The sequence below is a fragment of the Carassius auratus genome, unplaced genomic scaffold (assembly GCF_003368295.1).
Source record: "Carassius auratus strain Wakin unplaced genomic scaffold, ASM336829v1 scaf_tig00217031, whole genome shotgun sequence".
Classification (NCBI taxonomy): Eukaryota; Metazoa; Chordata; class Actinopteri; order Cypriniformes; family Cyprinidae; genus Carassius; species Carassius auratus.
Genome location: NW_020528863.1, coordinates 188,183 through 210,307, shown reverse-complemented (window position 1 = coordinate 210,307; position 22,125 = coordinate 188,183). Strand labels below are relative to the sequence as shown.

Sequence of the window (22,125 nt, the reverse complement as noted above, 5' to 3'; positions counted from 1 at the left end):
TACAGCAGACCACATCCACCTGCGCTTTCATGATCAACATCTGAACACAAACACTTCAAGGTAACACACCATTTTTATAATGATTAAACACTGATTTAAACTCAAAACTGAACTGCATAGAGCTGACCTGTTATTAAAGAAAATATCATTTTATTTCAGAGAAAATAAATATTTATTTAAATTGTAGATGTGTTTGTTTCGTTTCAACATTGAGCAGGAATATCATCAAATATTACAAGAATAGTCAGATTTCTACTAATTACCTCCTAAACTATAAAACCTTGAAAGCATAATGAAAAGGAACCATTCCGTCAATATATAAAAAATATTGGTTACTAAAAATATAATTGTTAAAACTTGGTTATTGTAGTAAAACAATATTACATTTGTTATGGTTACTGTAGTGAAAAACCATGAATTTTCATAAGAGTGGACGACGAAAAGCTTCATTCATTAAAACACAGAGACAGAAAAATAATATGCATAAACAGATAAACAAGATTAAACACTTGCCGTCTGAGTGCCCCAGTCTTTGGTGATTTTACCGGTGAACTAGAGTTATAGCGCCCTCAACAGTACGAGATTAAAGACGTAAAGTACGCTATTAAAACGCTCCGGCCGGTTAGTTCCTTAAACAATCAGTAGAATAGAAATGACCGTTATTTTTGGAATTACGCGAGTTCGCGGTTTTCTGAGGAAGACAGGATAAAAGGCGCGCAGAATCAGAGTGCAGTAAAGACAAATGTGTGTTTGAAAAAATATGATTACGATAAAGTATATATATATATATATATATATATATATATATATATATATATATATATATATATACATATGTGTGTCTGTGTATGATTTTGGTATGTTTTGCTATAAAGTAGGGTTTTTTTTAAAGAAATGCTGTTATATGCTATTTTAATTTATTCATGTCATACAAGGAGAAATTAAGCAAGTTGGCCACAAACACACGCTACTCGAGACAAACAGTAACACAAACTTGCATCTTTAATTGCATTGCAATTTAATTACACAATTACACTACTTTTTAACATCCATAAAATCATGATCCAGTAACACGCAAGGTTTTTTTTTACACAACAGAAAACGAATTACAGATCAAGGATGAAGCTATGGAACATACAGTTAAACCCCAAGGACCAGGTGTGTTTAATGAATACCAGGAGTCAGAAATGCAATCAGCTGAAGAAAAATATACTGAAGAAAATAGTTTGCAGTTTCATCTGCAGAAGTCGACTTAATTACTCACGATGGGGAGTTCGTAGGCCACTCTGCTTACATGCTAGACACAAGTAATAATACTCTAACAGAGATCACTAATTACATCACTACATAGGTAATCAAGATTCTGGTTAGTTGAAACACTAATTAACGTCTCCACACATGGACGTAAAACTTGAGGCATATCTTCTAGTGATTATTTTGATGGCAAGTGATCAGAGGTTAAACTCAAGAGGTCACTCCAGAAATGTATATCGGATACCTGGACATCAAGGTGTAGGCAAATGATGGTTTCCTCCTAGAGCTGTCTCCTCATCTAGCTGCAGACAAACACTCGCACCTACGCAGAGAACACTAATCTGTACTTCAAGGTTGCCTGGCTCTGCCCTGAATCTTATCAAATATGGTTCATTACACAAACACATGAGCAGCTTCTTAAAAGTAAAAAGGCAGTCTTAAGCCATATTCAACTTATTTTTTACATGGATTAACGTAACTTTGATTAATAATTATTCAAGGAGAAACAAATATATTCCACTCCTTCACTATGATTCAAGAGCAGCGTGTTTCTTCTTGTGGGTCTGAAAACCCCATAGAAAAGCAAATCTCTCTCCACAGATGGAGCAGTGGTAAGGTTTCTCTCCTGTATGATGTCGTTCATGGACATTCTTGGCACTTGCTCGAGCAAAAGTCTTGTCACAATGTGAGCATTTAAAAGGTTTTTCTCCTGTATGAGTCCTCAGATGTATTTTTAAGTCACTTGGCTTATAAAAACTCTTCCCACAATCACTACAGGAATACGGTCTTTCTCCTGTGTGAACTCTCCGATGAATTCTGTACGAAAATGAACTAGCAAAGCTCTTCCCACAGTCGGAGCACAGGTACGGTTTCTCTCCGGTGTGAATCCTCTCATGAGTTTTTCTGTGAGTCGAATGATGAAATCGTTTCTCACAGTGCGAACACTTATATGGTTTGTCCGAGTGTATTATTTGGTGTGCTTTTAGAGAAGTGGTGTTTTATAGGTTTTTCCACATTCACTGCACTGGTATGGCCTCTCATCACTGTGTGTGAGTTGATGTTTTTCCAGAGCTGTTCTGAGACTGAAGCTCTTCTCGCAGTGAGGGCACTGATGCGGTCTCTCATCGCTGTGTGTGAGTAAATGGTTTTGCGACCCCTCACTGCTGTGCTTGAGTATATGTTTCTTAAGATCTGATCTGACGTTGTAGCTCTTCTCGCAGTGTGGGCATTGATGCAGTCTCTCATTAGTGTGAAAGAGTAAATGGTTCTTCAGATGCGTTCTCTGGCTGAAGCTCTTCTCGCATTGAGGACACTTGTATGGCTTTTCACCCGTGTGGATTCTCTTATGTATAGTAAGATTACTAATGCTGCGGAAAAACTTGTTACATTCATTGCACTGGAAAGACTTTTCCTCGTGTGTCTTCATATGAACTTTCATATTATATGTAAAGGTGAAAAAATCTTTCCCGCACTGTTCGCAGCGAAACTCCTTCTTCACTTCGTGCTTTTTTGAATGACGTTTCCTCTCTTTAAAGGTAGGAAAACTTATGTTGCATTTCCTGCAAGTGAATTCTTTCTGTTCTGTGTCTTTTCTCTTTTGTCTCACTGAATGACCGCGTTTGCGGATAGTCTTTCCACAGTCCTTCACTGTCCATTGCTCTTTGGAAGTGGAGGCAGTTTCTCCATCAGAAGATGAACCAGCGTTGTCATCTGAAAGGAATAAAATCTGCATTAAATATCTAACTACTTTAGCTTCTAGAGCTGGACGATCAGTCAAAAATAAAACTGAATGTGTGATATGTCTTAATGCAGTTATCAAACTGCAAAGACTGTGATTTAAATATTTACAAAGTTTTATATGTGACACCGTTATATTTTCAGTTTGCCAGATTGGGTCAACAATTTCCTGCCCAAAAGCTCACCAAAACCTTCTGTAAGAGCCAGGTATAGTTCCTTTATTTTTAACACATTTTTGTGTTAAATGCGGTACCTGGTGGTGGAAGTAGTAAGAATATATAATCTGTTTATAGGTGTGTTGGGTAGAGAGGGGTTGATGAGGGAAGTCTTATTTTTGCTGACCACTAAAAACGAACTCTGTTTAATGCTATTTATCATGACTTTTGGACACCATTTCATATGCCAGTGAAACAATTATGGACTGTAACAGATTCACAACCTTGTTTCTCAATCAAATAAATCTATAAAATCTTCAAAACGTAATCTTTGGATTTATGATCATTATCAATAAGCAATTCGGACAAGTTAGTTTCCTCTACTAAGCCTTTCGGCAGCAAAATTTATGGTTTTATACTCACCTTACACCTTCAATTAATTGTCGATTCGTTTATCGTTTTTATGGGGAAGTCGTGGCCTAATGGTTAGAGAGTCGGACTCCCAATCCAAAGGTTGTGAGTTCGAGTCCCGGGCTGGTAGGAATTGTGGGTGGGGGGGGGAGTGCATGTACAGTTCTCTCTCCACCTTCAATACAATGACTTAGGTGCCCTTGAGCAAGGCATCGAACCCTCAACTGCTCCCTAGGCGCCGCAGCATAAATGGCTGCCCACTGCTCCCGGTGTGTGTTCACAGTGTGTGTGTGTTCACTGCTCTGTGTGTGTGCACTTTGGATGGGTTAAATGCAGAGCACAAATTCTGAGTATGGGTCACCATACTTGGCTGAATGTCAAGTCACTTTCACTTTTTATTCAAACCTTTTTCAGCAGCTGTCCTGGTATGCACATGATGAACAGGAGTCGTAGTCTCATATTCAATTTCAATTCAATCATTCAGCTGTTTTCTGATTTTAGAATTACAGTTATTTACAAAGAGTCTTCCAATTAACTCCTACCATAGATGGAATCCATGTTTTGAGAGCAGAGACAATCTCCTACTCTTTACAGTGAATACTACTTATAATGAGGCCACTTTGGCATAAACAGCTAAAAAGTTGTCACTCATTCTTCATCACATTTGCTTTTAATTCAGTATATCTGGCCATAAAAGGAAGAAACATACCTGAAGGAACAAAGTCATCATCATCAACATCATCATTCTGATCTTCATCATCCTTATTCTGATCATCATCATAACTCTGATCTTCATCTTTATTCCGATCATCATCATCACTATGATCTTCATCATCTTTATTCTGATCTTTATCATCCTTGTTCTGATCATCATCACTCTGATCTTTATCATCCTTATTCTGACCTTCACCATCCTTTTTCCGATCATCATCATCACTGTGATCTTCCTCATCATCCTCCCCATTATTCTCCTCCTCCTCCTCTTCCTCATCAGTTTGTTGTTGTTCTTCCTTTATGGTGGTTTCTTCTCCTCTGCTCTCGATCAGGTTCCTGCAGTCCACCAGTTTGACGGAGCACATCTTCAGCGGCGTCTGCAGCATCTGCTGTTCTCCAGCGTTACAGTCAGAGGTTTGATCAGTGGATTCATGATCCTGAGCGTCAGTATAACAGAGTAAAGTGAGACTCAGATCTGAGTCCTGTGTGTCTCTGGATTTCTGATCTCTGACGCTCCAGACTGAATCCTGAGCTTCTGTCCCATCATTACCATCAATTTCATCATCATTCCCATCATCAATACGATAATCATCCTCCTCTTCCTCATCAGTGTGTGTTGTTTCTCTGCGGTGGTTTCTTCTCCTCTGCTCTCGATCAGGTTCCTGCAGTCCACCAGTTTGACGGAGCACATCTTCAGCGGCGTCTGCAGCATCTGCTGTTCTCCAGCGTTACAGTCAGAGGTTTGATCAGTGGATTCATGATCCTGAGCTTCTGTCCCATCTGTCACAGACACCTCCTCCAGATCCTGACAGACACATCACAGATAAACACTAATTAATAACAACCTGTTGAAATCAGGCTCTTTACTCAACAGTTATCTCTAGTCAGATTTCTAGTCAACATTTTCTAGGGCGCAACATTCAAAAATTCTAGATTACATCCTGGAAAGACATACCAAGTTCAAGACAAAGGATGATTCCCACAAAATCGTAATTACTGCAAGCTTTTTCCAAGCTTTAAAATGTTTTTCTGTATATTGTTTTTTCATAATTCCCAATGTATACAGTGCAACAGCAAAAACTGAGGAAAAAAATTTATTTAACAATTGGTTAGAACAATGTTTTTTCAGACCTGTCCATCAAGTACACCAACACTGCACATTTTGTTTGTCTTCCATTTCAGGTCTTGCACTAATAAGCTGATGATCTGAATCAGGCGTGATAGATGTCTGTATGTCAGATCACACCCTGTCACACACACACACACACACACACTAGATGAGGGAGACAGGGAAAATGTGCAGTGTTGGGGGGCCTCCAGGAACATGGTTGGCCACCACTGGTTTAGAGCATTTTCTATAACTACAAGTATAGCTGAAATTCCACCAGGACCACACAGAGATGCCAACAGACCACTATACCAATTGCCTTAACCCAGGGTTCTCCAGCCCTGCTCTTGGAGCGCTACCATCCTAAAGATTCCAGCTCCAACCCCAATTAAACTCACCTGAACCAGGTAATCAAGGCATTCAAGACTACTTAATTTTAGACAGGTTGTTGGAGCAGGGTAACTGATCCGGAGGCAGAACAAACAATGTAGAACAGTGACAGCTAGTGTATCTGTTGTTGAATGTGATAGAAAAAAAATCTAATGAAGAAACTGCCCATCTCCATGTGCATAAGAAGTGAAATGGTAACAAAACTTTGGTTTGGTTGAGCTGAAGAATGAAATGAAGATCTGTTCAAACCTCTCTGTTCAGTTTGTCTCCTCTTTCTCTCAGCTTTGCCTCCAGTGAAGCCACCTCTTTCTTCAGCTGACAGATTTCTGTGATGAAATCCTCAATATCCAGCATGGACAGATCAGTTCCGACTGATTTACAGCACATCACATCCACCTGCGCTTTCATGCTCAACATCTGAACACAAACACATCATAATTATTAAGAGAAACATTTATAATGAATAGATGTCAAGATTTAACCTAAAAATTATTGAACAAGAGCTGAACTACATAGAACTGACTTGTTATTAAAGAAAGATTAAATAGTATTTTGTAGAATATTCATAAATGTATATCTCATATGTAGATATGTTAGGAGTGTTTGTTTCATTTCAACATCATGCCAGCACTGAGCATGCATGACTATTATCAAATATTATTGGATATTACATGCATATATTCAGATACTGTCCTATTTTTACTAATTTCTCCCCAAACTTTGAGAACTTCAAGTGTCTAGCATTGAAAATTAACCTTGTGTTATTATAAAACCCGTTCCCTACAAATATCATAGTTAAAACGTGGTCATCTTAGTAAAACAATGGGAAATTTGTTATGGTTACGGTAATGAAAAACCATGGTAATTTTTCATAAGACGAACGGTCGAGGAAAAGCTTCATTCAAGCTCATTAAACAAAGATAAAAAATAAAATAAATAAAAAAACAAGCACATATACAGCTAAAACACATGAACAATCTAAAACCGACTAAACCTTGCGTCCCGATGTGCATACTATCATATCTGCCCATAAATAGTGTTTAAATTACTAATATCACCGAATTTAGGATTAATACTATGCACATTGGGACGCAGGCTTACCTTCTGAGTACTCCAGGCTTCTTCTTTCTCCAATGGTTTTACCCGCGGTGAACTAAAGAAGAAACTCACAGCGCCTCCTAAAGTACGAGCGATTAAAAAGAAGAGAACAATAGATGCTCCGGCAGGTTAAAGAGAAAGAGGAAACCATTAAACATTATTCTAAAATAATTTATCTCATTTAGAAGCATCAGAGACGGACATACTATAATAGATTTACGAAATTATTAAATAAAGACATTGCAAATAAATGTTAGTCAGTCATCGGTTAAATGGAATAGAAATGACCGTTATTTTTTGAATTACGCGAGTTCGCGGTTTTCTGTGGAAGACGGGATAAAACGCGCGCAGAATCAGAGAAGCACAGTAAAGGTGTTTGTGTTTGAAAAAGCAAAATATTAATGTAAATGAAGCAAATCAGCCACAAACATGCTACCTGAGACAAACAGAAATTGTGCAGAAGAGTACTATTAATTGCATTAAACTGCAATCGAATTACGCAATTACGACATTATTTTTATTAATTTTTTTACAATCAATAAATTATATTGCCCCGAAACAATGGAAGGTGTTTTTTTTTACACAACCTAAAACGAATTACTTATGAATGATGATTCTAGAGCTCTGAAAACCCCATATAAAAGCGAATCTCTCTCCTCAGATGGATTCATTCGTGGATCTTCAGGGAAGTTGATATAGTAAAAATCTTGTCACATATGAGCTTTTAAAAGGTTTTTCTCTTGTATCTCTTCTTTTTATCCTCAGACATATTTTTAAGTCACTTAAAAACTCTTCACACAATCACTAAAGGAATACAGTCTTTCTCCTGTGTTAACTCTCCGATGAAAATGAACTAGCGAAGCTAGTTGATGTTTTGATGAGTTGATGTTTTTCCAGAGCTTTTCTCGCAGTGAGGGCACTGATGCGGTCTCTCCTCGCTGTGTGTTAGTACGTTTCTTTAGAAGAGGAAAGTCTTATTTTTTGCAGAACACTAAAAGCTAATGCACACCTTAATGTTGCACTTTTAACTTCACACAGACTAGAGGAAGTGTTTCATGAAGTACATAATGGAGAACATGAACTTTGCAGAGGATATACCAATCTGGTCGGTTTAAAAGATAAAAGATTGTATAGATATAGATACATTTATGAAACTGTGCTGTGATTTTAGAGTTTCACTGGTATTAAACCTTCGAGTTCACTCTTTATCGAGTAACTTCAACTTTATTGTGTATCATGTAGTACTCTCTATTCTAATTTTATTCTTTAAAAAAACTTACCCCTTTCAGACTAAGAATCTTTTAATTTACAAACTGCTTGTTTCTTAGTCTTGATTTATTTTTTATAACCAAAAAACACTGTAAGGTGTTTTTTCCACAGCCTGGAAATAATTACATGAAGAAGCTATGATGATTCTGGAGCAGCGTGTTTCTTCTGGTGCATCAGAAAACTCCATTTAGAAGCGAATCTCATGCCACAGATGGAGCAGCAATAAGGTTTCTCTCCTGTATGTATTCGTTCATGGATCTTCAGGTAACCTGCTCGAGCAAAAGCCTTGTCACACAGTGAGCATTTAAAAGGTTTTTCTCCTGTATGAGTCCTCTTGTGCACTTTTAAGGCACTTAGCTTATAGAAACTTTTCCCACAATCACTGCAGGTATACGGTCTTTCTCCGGTGTGACTTCTCTGATGAATTTTGAAAGTATATGAACCAGCAAAGTTCTTCCCGCAGTCTGAGCACAGGTACGGTTTCTCTCCGGTGTGAATCCTCTCATGGCTTTTCAGATTATTCAAATGATAGAAACGTTTCTCACAGTGTGTACACTGATAACGTTTGTCAAAGTGTATTCTTCGGTGTGAGCGTAGAGAAGCTACGTTTGCAAAAGTTTTCCCACATTGACTGCATTGATGCAGTCTCTCATTGGTGTACATTAATAGATGGTTCTTCAGACTGATTGCATGTTTGAAGCTCTTCTCGCAGTGTGAACACTGATACGGTTTGTCATCTGAGTGTATTTCCTGGTGTTTCTTTAGATAAGCTAAGCTTACAAAAGGTTTTCCACATTCGTTGCACTGATGCGGTCTCTCATTGCTGTGTGTGAGTAGATGTCTCTTCAGATGAGATCCACAGGTGAAGCTCTTCTCACATTGAGGACACTTGTACGGTTTTTCACCTGTGAGGATTCTCATATGAAGAGAAAGTTCTCGTTTGTTGCGGAAAAACTTGCTACATTTGTTGCACTGAAAAGACTTTTCACTGTGTCCCCTAATATGAGCTCTCATATTATTAAGAGTGGTGAAGAAATCCTTCCCGCACTGTTCGCAGTGAAACTCCTTCTTCACGCTGTGCTCTTTTGAATGAATTGTTCTCTCTTTGAAGGTTGGAAAACTGATGTTGCAGATCTTGCAGGTGTACTCTTTCTGTTCTTTGTGTTTTCTCTCAGGTCTCACTAACTGACTGTGTTTGCTCAATGTTTCTCCACACTCCCTCACTGTCCATAGCTCTTTGGATGTAGAGGCATTTTCTCTATGAGAAGATGAACCAGCGCTGTCATCTGAAAAGAACAAAAATTTGCATGAATTATCTAATTTCTAAAACTGAATGATCAGACAAAATAAAACAAACTGTCTTAGTGCCAGTGTCAAAGCTGACAGGAACCTGGTGGGGGTTGGGTCATGTTGGGGGCCCCGCCATAAGACGATGTGGTGGGTTAAAAGAGGAATATCACGTAGCCATCTATTATAGCCAGAGATATTGTCCAAAGCATTAAATTGTGATTATTTATAGTATATTTGGTATTTCCAATTAATGTACGCTTGTTACATTCTGGTTATTACTATTAGGTTACTTTTATTATTATTTAATTAATATTACAATTAATTGGCTCGGCAATCATTTCATAGAGCATCACCACATGACTGGGCTGTGTGGATAATAAAAGATTAGGCTATTAGCTTAGGGTACTCATTGAAAAGGTCTATTATAGCCTACAATGAATTATAGACCTAAAGCCTAAATAAGATTAACACTTCAGTCATCAGTGAAAATGAAGCAGCTTTATTTTAATCTCCGACTTTCAAACCTGTTCCAACACGAAATATGTTTCTCGTATGATATCCACTGGCTCGCATTCATGTCTGTGGCACTGTGAAATATTACATGCTTGCAGGTCCAGAATCTACAACAAATGCTGCTCCATGTGTATGTATTGCACCAGGGGCGTGTTCAAACTTGTATAACTGGGTCTGAACAAAAATAGCAGCTGGGCTCATTGGAAATGTACATTCATTCTCTGCCAGTTGGTGGCACTTTTGGAATGGCAGAAACACAGTGATTTCCCCAGTAATGGCTGTACACAAAGAACAATGTGCTCATAATAAAATTTATTATTTTGGGAAGCCGTGGCCTAGTGGTTAGAGAGTTTGACTCCTAACCCTAGGGTTGTGGGTTTGAGTCTCGGGCTGGCAATACCACAACTGAGGTGTCCTTGAGCAAGGCACCGAGACTTCAATTGTTCTCTGGGCGCAGCAGCAAAAATGGCTGCCCACTGCTCCAGGTGTATGTTCACTGCTGTATGTGGGTTTGGGAACTTTGGATGGGTTAAATGCAGAGCACGAATTCTGAGTATGGGTCACCATACTTGGCTGTTTGTCACATCACTTTTTGTTTTAAACACAACTTCCACGTTTTAACTTTGAAACATGCAGTGCTCCTTTTTGTTCAATGAAATCACATTCTTTAGAAGTTTAAACATAAGTTTAAAAGTAACATTAACCAACATACTTCCTATTCCCCAAATTTAAGACATTTTAAAATGATAATTAAAGGGTTAGTTCACCCAAAACTGAAAATGATGTAATTAATTACTCACCCTTATGTCGTTCCAAATTGGGTAAGACCTTTGTTTATCTTCGGAACATCAAATAATATATTTTTTTATTAAATCTGAGAGGTTTCTGACCCAGCATAGACAACAATGCAACCGAAATGTTCCCAGGCCCAGAAACATAGCAAGGTAAAGCAGTCCATGTGACATCAGCGATTCAACCATAAGTTTATAAAGCAGCGAGAATACTTTTTATGCACAAAGAAAACAATAATTACATAATCAGCATTGTTTACGTTCAGCATGGGTGCACTGTCTACTGAACTTAAACAATGCTAATTACGTTCTGGTGTACTCTCCAAAGTGGCAAAAGATGGTAACTAATGGAGAATTCCTGAATAAATTATGTTATTATTGTTTTCTTTGAGCAAAAAAAGTATTCTTGTAGCTATGTAAAATTACAGTTGAATGTCTAATATATTATACTGATGTCCTTGCTACGTTTCTGGACCTAGGAACATTGGAGTTGTGCTGCTGTTTATGAAGGGTCAGAAAGTTCTTGGATTTAATAAAAAAATCTTAATTTGTGTTCTGAAGATGAACTAAGGTCTTATAGGTTTGGAACAACACAAGGGTGAGTGATTAATGACAGAATTTTAATTTTTTGGGGTGAACCAACCTTTTACGACTTCTGTTGTACAATTTAAGATTTTTTTTTTTTTTTTTTTAATTTGATAACACTTAATTTAAGACTTTTAGGGCCCACGGAAACAACATCCATAAAATCTTTCAGAACTATAACCTCCTAAAACTTTCAGATTTTAATGATTCTCTGCTCATACTCTGGTTTGTGGTGGCAAAGTCATAATCCTCATCCTCATTCTGATGTTCATCCTCATCACTCAAATCAATTTTGACCCACACAATCAAATGCAATACCCCCAGCTGGAAAGAAATTCACCCGATCTGGCAAACTCTATATATTTTACATGTACAGCTCATTGTACTCCTTTCTCTGTGTCTCAAATTGGCAGAATTAACAACACATTCTGCTCCACATGAATTTAGGTCTATACATACATGATACTTATACATTTTGTTAATAATTCTTATCTGGTCATAAGAAGAAGAAACGTACCTGCAGGAACAATGTCATCATCCTCATCATTATTCTGTTCTTCCTCCTCCTCCTCTTCCTCTTCAGTGTGTTGTTGTTTCTCTGCGGTGGTTTCTTCTCCTCTGCTCTCGATCAGGTTCCTGCAGTCCACCAGTTTGACGGAGCACATCTTCAGCGGCGTCTGCAGCATCTGCTGTTCTCCAGCGTTACAGTCAGAGGTTTGATCAGTGGATTCATGATCCTGAGCGTCAGTATAACAGAGTAAAGTGAGACTCAGATCTGAGTCCTGTGTGTCTCTGGATCTCTGATCTCTGACGCTCCAGACTGAATCCTGAGCTTCTGTCCCATCAGTCTCACGCACCCAAACCTTCTCCACATCCTGACAAACACAATCAGTAATATATCTAGTGAGAGTATGATTAACAATAAGACATTGATTCACACAACAATCAGTCCATATTAGCAGCTAAAGATGAAATGAAGATCTGTTCAAACCTCTCTGTTCAGTTTGTCTCCTCTTTCTCTCAGCTTTGCCTCCAGTGAAGCCACTTCTTTCTTCAGCTGACAGATTTCTGTGATGAAATCCTCAATATCCAGCATGGACAGATCAGTTCCTACTGATTTACAGCAGACCACATCCACCTGCGCTTTCATGCTCAACATCTGAACAAAAACACTTTGTGATAAAAGACGCATTTATAATTAATAGACACTGATTTATTTTAAACTCAAAATGATTATTTGACTGAACAAGAGCTGAACTACCTAGAACTGACTTCTTGTGGAGTAACTAGTTACATCATGTAATAGAATTACGTATCAAACTAGTTGATAATAAACACTTATTAAATGAAAATTACATATTACCACCACCACAAAACTTTTATCAAAGAAATTTGTAAAGTGTTGCTCATAAGAATCATGGATTCGACTGAAAAATGTAGGCCTGTATGTTAAATGTGTCTGGATGAAAGTAGCCTGTGTAAACGTAAAAGCCCTTGAGCATATATCTGAGAAGACAAAATGTATGCATTTTTACTTGTATGTAATGAGACCAAAATGAATTCTGAATTAATAGTAATAATAATAATAATAATAATGATAACAAAAAAATAAATGTTATTTTCTTTTAAGTTTGCATTAAACGATTTGAAGGTTATCAGATATAAAAGTTAAATCTGTCATTGGAGCTTTTTGAATCGCGAATTTTGAAGGATGAAACAATAGTAAGCTACAGCAATAACACATGGATAAACAAAACGGACAACACTGAATGTACCGTATATGTGCTCCAGTCAGTTTTCGTTCTTTCTACAGTGGTTTTACCGGAAAACAAAGGAATGTTACAGCGCCTCCTGAAGTACGAGCGATCGAGATGAAGACAAGACGCTCCGGCAGATGTGTGGAGGTTCAAAACCTAATTTCTCTTAATAAAAATTCACATGTATTCCATAGCGTTGTCAAGAGACAGACTGTATTTACGAAATTATTAAATATAAACGAATGTTAGTCAGTCACTCGGTAAATGGAATATAAATGACCGTTAATTTTTTAATTACGCGAGTTCGCGGTTTTCTGTGGAAGACGGGAGAAAAGGCGCGCAGAAGGATGTGTGCGTTGTTTTTTGTAACATTTTTTTTCTTTCAGTTTTAGCTGTAGTGTTATTACAGAGAACATTTTTATTTGTATTTGAAAAGAAGGCTTCTCTGCTCTTTCTGTTGATATTCATGAATCCTGAATGTCAGTTTCCACACTTCATTCAGCAGGACAATAATTTTACTGTAATAACACAAATTTCTAGCAGCACAGCCTGTAATGATTCATGAAGGATCATGTTTAGTCAAATATAAAACAGTGAATTTTGTACTGAAATAACATTTCACAATATTAATGATTTAGTACTTTTACTATAAAAGAAGAAATAAAGCAAATCAACTACAAATACATGCTATCAGAGACAAAAATTAATTAAACTTAAGCATTCTTAACTGCAATTAGTTACACTGACAATCTTGGTTTAGATTTTTATTTTTACAACCACAAATAATGTTCCTATAACTTTTTTTTTTTTTTGACAAAAAAAACGAATTAAGAGGGATGGACTGGGAGTAAAAAGTGGCCCTGGATTTCCTCCCAAATAGGTCCATTATAACTACAAACAATCACTATACTATCTCACAATATTACAGCAATCATATTGCATTTATGGCAAATAACATCACAAAGCCCATGGTGCCCCGCTGACAAAAACGATAGAAACCATCACAGAAATTTAAATGATTTCCACTACAAATAACATTACAAACTATCAACATTTAAAGGTCCCATTTTGCGTGCTTTTTTGAATCTTTGATTGTCTTTACAGTGTGCAATTTAACATGTGTTCATGTTTCGCGTGTAAAAAAAACACAGTAGGCCTATTTTTCCACACAATTCACCTATCTGTATACCACTGTTTTCACTGTCATAAAAACAGGCTGATGACTTCCTTGTTCTATGAATTCCCTCCTTCAGAAATACGTAACGAGTTCTGATTGGGCCAGCCATTCCTGTGTTGTGATTCGACAGCAGCTGAGCGCATGCTGCCCTCCTGGAAACGCGATTGGGCTAGTTTTGGACAAGTTTTGAGAAGCAAGAGGGCAGGAGCATGTGCTGGAGATGTTTAAATAATAAAATACTTAATACTTAAATAATAAAATACACTTACCGGTTGTGGTCCATAAACAACGCATTCTCCAGACAAAGAGGGAACTGCTCCATCTTTTAAGAATAATCTTTGTGCGAATCCGGCATTAAACTGATTGAGATTGGGGAAGCTGTCCTCAGCAAAATGTGCTGCACATAGTTTTACATGTAGATTATAATTTTCGGGAACCGAGTTAAACATAAATTGTTACCATCGATCTCTAAGTACAGCGTCCCTGTGAAGCCCAAACAAAGATAATTGGACTCAGAGATGAAAATAACAGCGTTTCGATGACATGGCGACAAACAAAAACGCAGCTCTTCCTTTTTGTGAATTCACGTGGGCGGAGGTTAGTCAAAAAACTGTTTTAGTGACGTCATTACTGCAGGAACTAGAGGGATGTAGTCAAAACGGATTGTTTTTTGAAGGCAAATTCTGATAAATAAAATATCTCGCTTGGCATTGAACTTTGAGCTTCAGAATTTTACAGATATTATTTATATTCTAACAACAACATTACACACTAACTAAAGTTTAAAACATTGGATCACGAAGAACGGGACCTTTAAACATTAAATTATGGTTTCCTCAAGTGTGTTTTGGGACATATTACATTAGAATTTAGTGGCTTTAACAAAAACCATGATTAGAAGGTGACCAATTACCAGTAGAGACCAACAGGCGCTCTTACAGTTTCCATTAAAACCAATAAAATTTTCATTACAATAAGTAAAACCATTATAAATTAGGACTGAAATAAATGTATAAGCCTATTGTATCAACTAAAATTGACCCGTTGTAGTATCGCTGCGGTCTCTATATGAATGAATGGATATTCATGCCAGATGATGCAGAGTGATAAATAGCAGTGGACGCTCAGGCTATCGGGGTGTCCTGGGATTTTACCACAGTGCTATAGGCTACATGCCATGTAGCCTAGTGAGAGAGGCTAACAAAGGTAACATGATGTAACTGTTCACTTTTTTTCCTTTAAGCTTCTCCTCAACTGCCTTTATCTTTACGTCTTTTGCTTGCCAACATGAGCCACTCTCCTTCGGGAAAGTAAAAAAAAATGTTATCAGCAAATATAGATTGCATTAGCAACCCCTTTTGTTGGCCATCAACATTACTTAATCTGACACATTTTCTTAAGCCGACTGCCATCAGATGGATTAGCGTCTGTTCTGGACTTCTCCAGAATGTCCAAGTGGCCAGTCTGCCTGATGAAGCTATGATGATTCTGGAGCAGCGTGCTTCTTCTTGTGGCTCTGAAAGCTCCATTTAAAAGCGAATCTCTCTCCGCAGATGGAGCAGCAGTAAGGTTTCTCTCCTGTATGTATTCGTTCATGGGTCTTCAGGGAAGTTGATACGGCGAAAGTCTTGTCACAAAGTGAGCATTTAAAAGGTTTTTCTCCTGTATGAGTCCTCTGGTGTAGTTTTACGTCATTTAGCTTATAGAAACTCTTTCCACAATTACTACAGGGATAAGGTCTTTCTCCGGTGTGACTTCTCTGATGAATTTTGAAAGCAAATGAACTAGCGAAGCTCTTCCCACAGTCGGAGCACAGGTACGGTTTCTCTCCAGTGTGAGTCCGCTCATGAGATTTTCTGTGAGTCGAATGATAGAAACGTTTCTCACAGTGTGAACACTGATACGGTTTGTCATCAGAGTGCATTTTTCGGTGTAACTTTAGAGAAGCAGAGTTTGTAAAAGTTTTCCCACATTCACTGCACTGAAACGGTCTTTCATTTTTGTGCATTAACACATGGTTCTTCAGACTGATTCCATATTTGAAGCTCTTCTCACAGTGAGGGCACTGATACGGTTTGTCATCAGAGTGCATTTTTTGGTGTACATTTAGTGACGCTAAGCTTCTAAAAGGTTTTCCACATTCATTGCACTGATACGGTCTCTCATTGCTGTGCGTGAGTAGATGTCTCTTCAAATGATATGTCTGCCTGAAGCTCTTCTCACATTGAGGACACTTGTACGGTTTTTCACCCGTGTGAATTCTCTTATGACTTGAAAGATCTCGTTTATTGCGGAAATACTTGTTGCATTCGTTGCACTGAAGAGACTTTTCTTCGTGTGTCTTTATATGAGCTTTCATATTATAAGGAGTGGTGAAAAAATCCTTCCCGCACTGTTCACAGCGAAACTCCTTCTTCACGCTGTGCTCTTTTGAATGAAGTCTCTTCTCTTTGAAGGTTGGAAAACTGATGTTGCATATGTTGCAGCTGAAGTCTTTCGGTTTTGTGTAGTTTATCTCCTGTGTTGCTAAATGACTATGCTTGCTCAATGTTTCTCCACAGTCTGTCACTGTCCATTGGTCTTTGGAAGTGGAGGCAGTTTCTCCATCAGAAGATGAACCAGCGTTGTCATCTGAAAGGAACAACATTTGAATAAAATATTTAACTTTTTCTATAATGTTCTCGGTTCCTTAGATTGCCAGAATTCACAACAAATGCTATTCAGTCTTTTATAATTGGAGTGGCAAAGAGCATAATGAGGGGTGGTAGCTAGGTTTGACACAAAATCTGTATTCCTATTAATCGTGAAAATGATAAATTCCAACCAAATTTAATTCAGTGTTTGGAACAAAAATATGCATTACTGCACTGGCATTTTAAGGATTAACCGCATTTGAGCAGCAGCAGTTCAGACAAGTATGTTCTCAGTTAATGCATGAGCATGACCAGAAATGCATCGGCTATGTTAATGCAAAATTATGTATATGTAAACATATGAGAGCCCTTGAACAGGAATCGACTCATGACGGGCCTATATTGTTACAAATCTGTATGCATTTCTTTCTTCTGTTGAACACAAAAAAAGATATTTTGAAAAATGCTGGGATCCGAACATTTGATGAGCACCATTGACTTCTATAGAAGGACAAAAAAAAACTACTATGGAAGTCAATGGTGCTCATCAGCTGTTCAGGTCCCAACATTTTTCAAAATATCTTTTGTGTTCAACATAGGAAGGTTATACAGGTCTGTAATGACATAAACGTAAGTAAATGATGACAAAATTTTTTTATCTGGGAGCTATTCTTTTAAATTCTCACAATCCACCCATTCACAGTTATAACTTTGCTTTGCTGAACAAGAAATAAAACCTGAAAAATGTATATGCTTGCAGTAATCACGTCACTACTATAGTAAGCTTGTGACTGGTTAACGCGGTGCGAAATTTCACCCAAGTTCAGTTTTTTCAACTCCTGCGTTTTGATTGCACGAGTTGAAAAATCTGAACTTTTGTAAAATTTGGCACCAAACGCTCAATTTGTGTGGCGTCATTTGCGCTGAATTAAAATCAGCTCTGCTGATCATGGATTGCCCCAAAGAGAATCGTCACTACCTGCGTAACTGAACTTGAGAAACAAACACAACCGCTACATTTAAAGGGTTAGTTCGCCCAAAAATGAAAATTATGTCATTAATAACTCACCCTTATGCTGTTCCAAACATGTAAGGCCTCCTTTTATCTTCGGAACACAGTTTAAGATATTTCAGATTTAGTCCGAGAGCTCTCAGTGAATGAGTCAGTCTATTGTTCGTTATCTGGCTCGGCTCGGTGTTCATCACAGCAGTTCAGTCAGTGTACTGTTTGAGTACATGAATTACTCCGGGATATTGGTTTGTTTGAACTCAGAGGGAGTGTCAGCCACATTAAAAAAGTTAACAGCTTAAGTCATTTGTGGGTTATTGCATATTAGAGATGCGAACCGTTTAAAACGATTCAGTTCGATTTGGTGAACTGAATGATTCGTTCATGAACCGGATATCCAGACTGCTTTGATTTGAACTCTCTCTCACACAGACACGGAAGAGAAGACAATGCTGAATAAAGTCATAGTTTTTGCTATTTTTGGACCAAAATGTATTTTCGACGCTTCAAAAAATTCCAACGGACCCTCTGATGTCACATGGACTACTTTGATGATGTTTTTCTTACCTTTCTGGACATGGACAGTATACCGTACACACAGTTTCAATGGAGGGACTGAGAGCTCTCGGACTAAATCTAAAATATCTTAAACTGTGTTCCGAAGATAAAAGGAGGCCTTACATGTTTGGAACAGCATAAGGGTGAGTTATTAATGACATAATTTTCATTTTTGGGTGAACTAACCCTTTAAATCCACACAGCCAGCGAAAGATCAAACGAGCGCTTTTTTTTAACAACCAGGTTTCGTTGTCCGTTGAGGAAATACAGACGTTCCTTTCATTGAGAGCAGAGAGATGTGGCGACGCGGAATGAAATGTACTGTATTTTCAGGAGTCACAGCAGTAGAGGCGGCGCAACAATAATGATACATGAATAATCCCACCTACTCTTAAACCATACTAAACTGACCAAACCAAGCTGAGCAGAGTCGTACCATGCAGTGGAAAAGCGTCATAAGGGGGAGGAGCCTGCTAAACGATTTTAAAGTACCATGTCCATGGTAAATATCTATTTAGGAGTCTTAGACCTTTCCAACTACATATAGTTTGTCATGATTAGATTAAGCTGTATTAGTAATATTTTAAAGTAAATGTAACAGTTAAAGGCACAATATGTAAGTTTTTGCTGCTAGAGGTCGCATTTTCAAAACAATAACATAGGCAAAGCTTGATGCTTTTAGCTTGACACAGAAGAGCGTGCACTGTGCTTATTAGTTTTCTTCACATTCAAAAAGTATTCTCGTCACTTCATGGTGTTTTGGTTGAACCACTGATGGCAGATGGACTACCGTATTTTTCGGACTATAAGTCGCACCTGAGTATAAGTCGCATCAGTCCAGAAATAAGTCATGATGAGGGAAAAAACATATATAAATCGCACTGGACTATAAGTTGCATTTATTTAGAACCAAGAGAAAAATATTACCGACTACAGTCGCGAGAGGGCAGTCTATGCTGCTCAGTGTAGACTACAGGAGCAATGAGCAGCATTAGAGCGCCCTCTCGCAGCTGTAGACGGTAATGTTTCTTGGTTCATATCTCTTAGTTCATTTCTCTTGGTTCATATTAAATTAATTTTGATAAATAAGTCGCACCTGACTATAAGTCGCAGGACCAGCCAAACTATGATAAAAAGTGTGACTTATAGTCCAGAAAATACGGTATTCTGACAATTATTTTCATACTTTTCTGGACCTTGACAATGTATTTTTCTTGGTAGTCTATGGGACAAACAGAAGCCTCCCGGTTTTCACCCGGAATATCTTAAATCTTAAATCTTTATATCTTAAAAAAATGTTCCGAGGACAAACCAAGCTTTTACAGGTTTGGAACGACATGATTGTGAAACATTTTGGAGTGGAGTATCCATTTAAGGGGATTTAATAGCAATTCTGTTAATTCAGTATATCTGGTCATAAAAGGACGAAACACACCTGAAGGAACAAAGTCATCATCCTCATCATTATTCTGATCTTCATAAGCCTCCTCTTCCTCATCAGTGTTTTGTTCTTCCTCATCAGTGTGTTGTTCTTCCTCATCAGTGTGTTGTTCTTCCTTTACAGTGTGTTGTTCTTCATCATCAGTGTCTTGTTCTTCCTTTACAGAGTTTGGTTCTTCCTTAACGGTGATTTCTTCTCCTCTGCTCTCGATCAGGTTCCTGCAGTCCACCAGTTTGACGGAGCACATCTTCAGCGGCGTCTGCAGCATCTGCTGTTCTCCAGCGTTACAGTCAGAGGTTTGATCAGTGGATTCATGATCCTGAGCGTCAGTATAACAGAGTAAAGTGAGGCTGAGCTCTGAGTCCTGTGTGTCTCTGGATCTCTGATCTCTGACGCTCCAGACTGAATCCTGAGCTTCTGTCCCATCAGTCTCACGCACCCAAACCTGCTCCACATCCTGACAAACACAATCAGTAATATATCTAGTGAGAGTATGATTAACAGTAAGACATTGATTCACACAACAATCAGTCCATATTAGCAGCTAAAGATGAAATGAAGATCTGTTCAAACCTCTCTGTTCAGTTTGTCTCCTCTTTCTCTCAGCTTTGCCTCCAGTGAAGCCACCTCTTTCTTCAGCTGACAGATTTCTGTGATGAAATCCTCAATATCCAGCATGGACAGATCAGTTCCTACTGATTTACAGCAGACCACATCCACCTGTGCTTTCATGCTCAACATCTGAACAAAAACACATTATAGTTAATATAATACGCATTTAAAATGGACTGACACTGAATTAAACTCAAAATGATTGAACAAGAGCTGAACTACATAGAAGATTGTTTGTATCATTACAACATTGAGCCAGGACAGATCAGGAATATTATAAAAAATGCTTCAGATATTCTGATTTCTGAATATCTGAACTGATTTCTATGTCTGATTTCTACCGAGTTTTAGTGTCTAGTTTTGAAAATTGTGTTAATATAAAAGCAATTGTTCACTACAAATATAATGGTTAAAACCTAGTGACTGAATTGCAACAACAGGACATGTTATGGTTAGCCTACGGTTATTTTTCATAAAGCTGGCGATTAAAAGCTTCATTCAAGCTCATTAGAACACTAGAGACAAAACAACAAGCACATACTCAGCCAAAAGGAATAACGTTAATGTAAAACAGACTAAACACTTACCGTCGGAGTGCTCCTTCAGTGGTTTTAACGAAGAACAAAAAGAAAGTTACAGCGCCTCCTACAGTACGAGCGATCGACACGAAGAGAGGACGCTCCGAGGGGTGTGGAGGGCTGCACCAAACATTTATTAATTTATTGAAAATGTCTCTCATTAAAAATACCAATGTATCTCGGTGGCGTGGCCAAGAGACGGATACTGTCGTAGTCAGTAAGTCGAGTAGAAATGACCGTTAATTTTGAATTAAGCGCCTACGAGGTTTTCTGTAAAGAAAACGCGCGCAGAATCAGAGGAGCACAGTGTATGTAAATATATGATTTCGATTTAAAAAAAAAAAAAACTTTTTTGTTTGCATGCACACACATAATCCTTGTCTAATATTTTATGTATAAACTTAAAGTTGATAGAGATAACGTTTTTATTTATATTGGAAATAAATGCTGTTCTTCGCTATTTCTTTTCATTCATGAATCTAAACAATGAATGTCATTTCCTTACTTAATAGCTAATTATTTGGAACAGTTTTCCAAACCATTCATACAGTTCCCCAAACAAAGACATTTCACCTGCTTTCTCAGTTTGCTCACAGTTTTCAGCATCATTTTGCACAGATTTAACCACGTTCTCATTCAACAGGGATACACAATATAATACCTCAAGAGTCACAAAATTAACTATTGATTGTCTAGACAGAGCAGAGAAAGTCTATCAGAAAACTAAAGAATATGGATATAACAAATGTTGTCTTGCAACTTGGCATGGATGCTGTTTTTATTTATTTACTTACCGTAACTGACTGTATTTTCCAATGTGTGTTTACTGTATATTCAGTTGTTTGGTTTTGTTTACTGCTGAATTTTACTGTATTTGCACCCCTCTATTTATTTTGTATGCTGTAACGGTCATTGACTTGCAAAAGGATTCCTGTTTCACAAAAGGAGGTTCTTGTAACAATGTTTTGAATTGATCTCACAGGCATTGAAGTAGTGTGTGTATTTGACCACTTTCAGTTACAATATATTTATGTATTCTCTTTTC

At 37.7% G+C, this 22,125-nt stretch overlaps 2 protein-coding genes and 1 pseudogene across 2 annotated transcripts; all 3 read right to left on the bottom strand.

Annotated features, from left to right (window-relative positions):
* Positions 1–980: 980 nt before the first annotated feature.
* LOC113099787 (zinc finger protein 664-like) lies at positions 981–3,555 on the bottom strand (annotated as a pseudogene).
* Positions 3,556–8,240: 4,685 nt separating this feature from the next.
* On the bottom strand, positions 8,241–13,109 carry LOC113099780 (zinc finger protein 2-like). The gene is made up of 4 exons (XM_026264731.1): positions 13,091–13,109; positions 12,307–12,474; positions 11,833–12,190; positions 8,241–9,422 (listed from the first exon to the last, which is right to left on the bottom strand). Exons 2-4 carry the CDS (start codon positions 12,472–12,474, stop codon positions 8,272–8,274), a joined length of 1,677 nt encoding a protein of 558 aa, XP_026120516.1. The 5' UTR covers positions 13,091–13,109; the 3' UTR covers positions 8,241–8,271.
* Positions 13,110–15,133: 2,024 nt separating this feature from the next.
* On the bottom strand, positions 15,134–20,113 carry LOC113099789 (gastrula zinc finger protein XlCGF17.1-like). Its single transcript, XM_026264743.1, has 2 exons — positions 19,885–20,113; positions 15,134–16,880 (listed from the first exon to the last, which is right to left on the bottom strand). Exon 2 carries the CDS (start codon positions 16,606–16,608, stop codon positions 15,727–15,729), a length of 882 nt encoding a protein of 293 aa, XP_026120528.1. The 5' UTR covers positions 16,609–16,880; positions 19,885–20,113; the 3' UTR covers positions 15,134–15,726.
* Between the last annotated feature and the right edge of the window lie 2,012 nt (positions 20,114–22,125).

Coding starts and splice junctions, on each gene's coding strand:
- LOC113099789 (XM_026264743.1), bottom strand. CDS start 16,608: ATGAAAGCTCATATAAAGACACACGAAGAAAAGTCTCTTCAGTGCAAC.
- LOC113099780 (XM_026264731.1), bottom strand. CDS start 12,474: ATGTTGAGCATGAAAGCGCAGGTGGATGTGGTCTGCTGTAAATCAGTA. Junction 12,191..12,306: donor GAGACAAACTGAACAGAGAG/GTTTGAACAGAT, acceptor TGTGTTTGTCAG/GATGTGGAGAAGGTTTGGGT. Junction 9,423..11,832: donor TGATGACATTGTTCCTGCAG/GTACGTTTCTTC, acceptor TGTTCTTTTCAG/ATGACAGCGCTGGTTCATCT.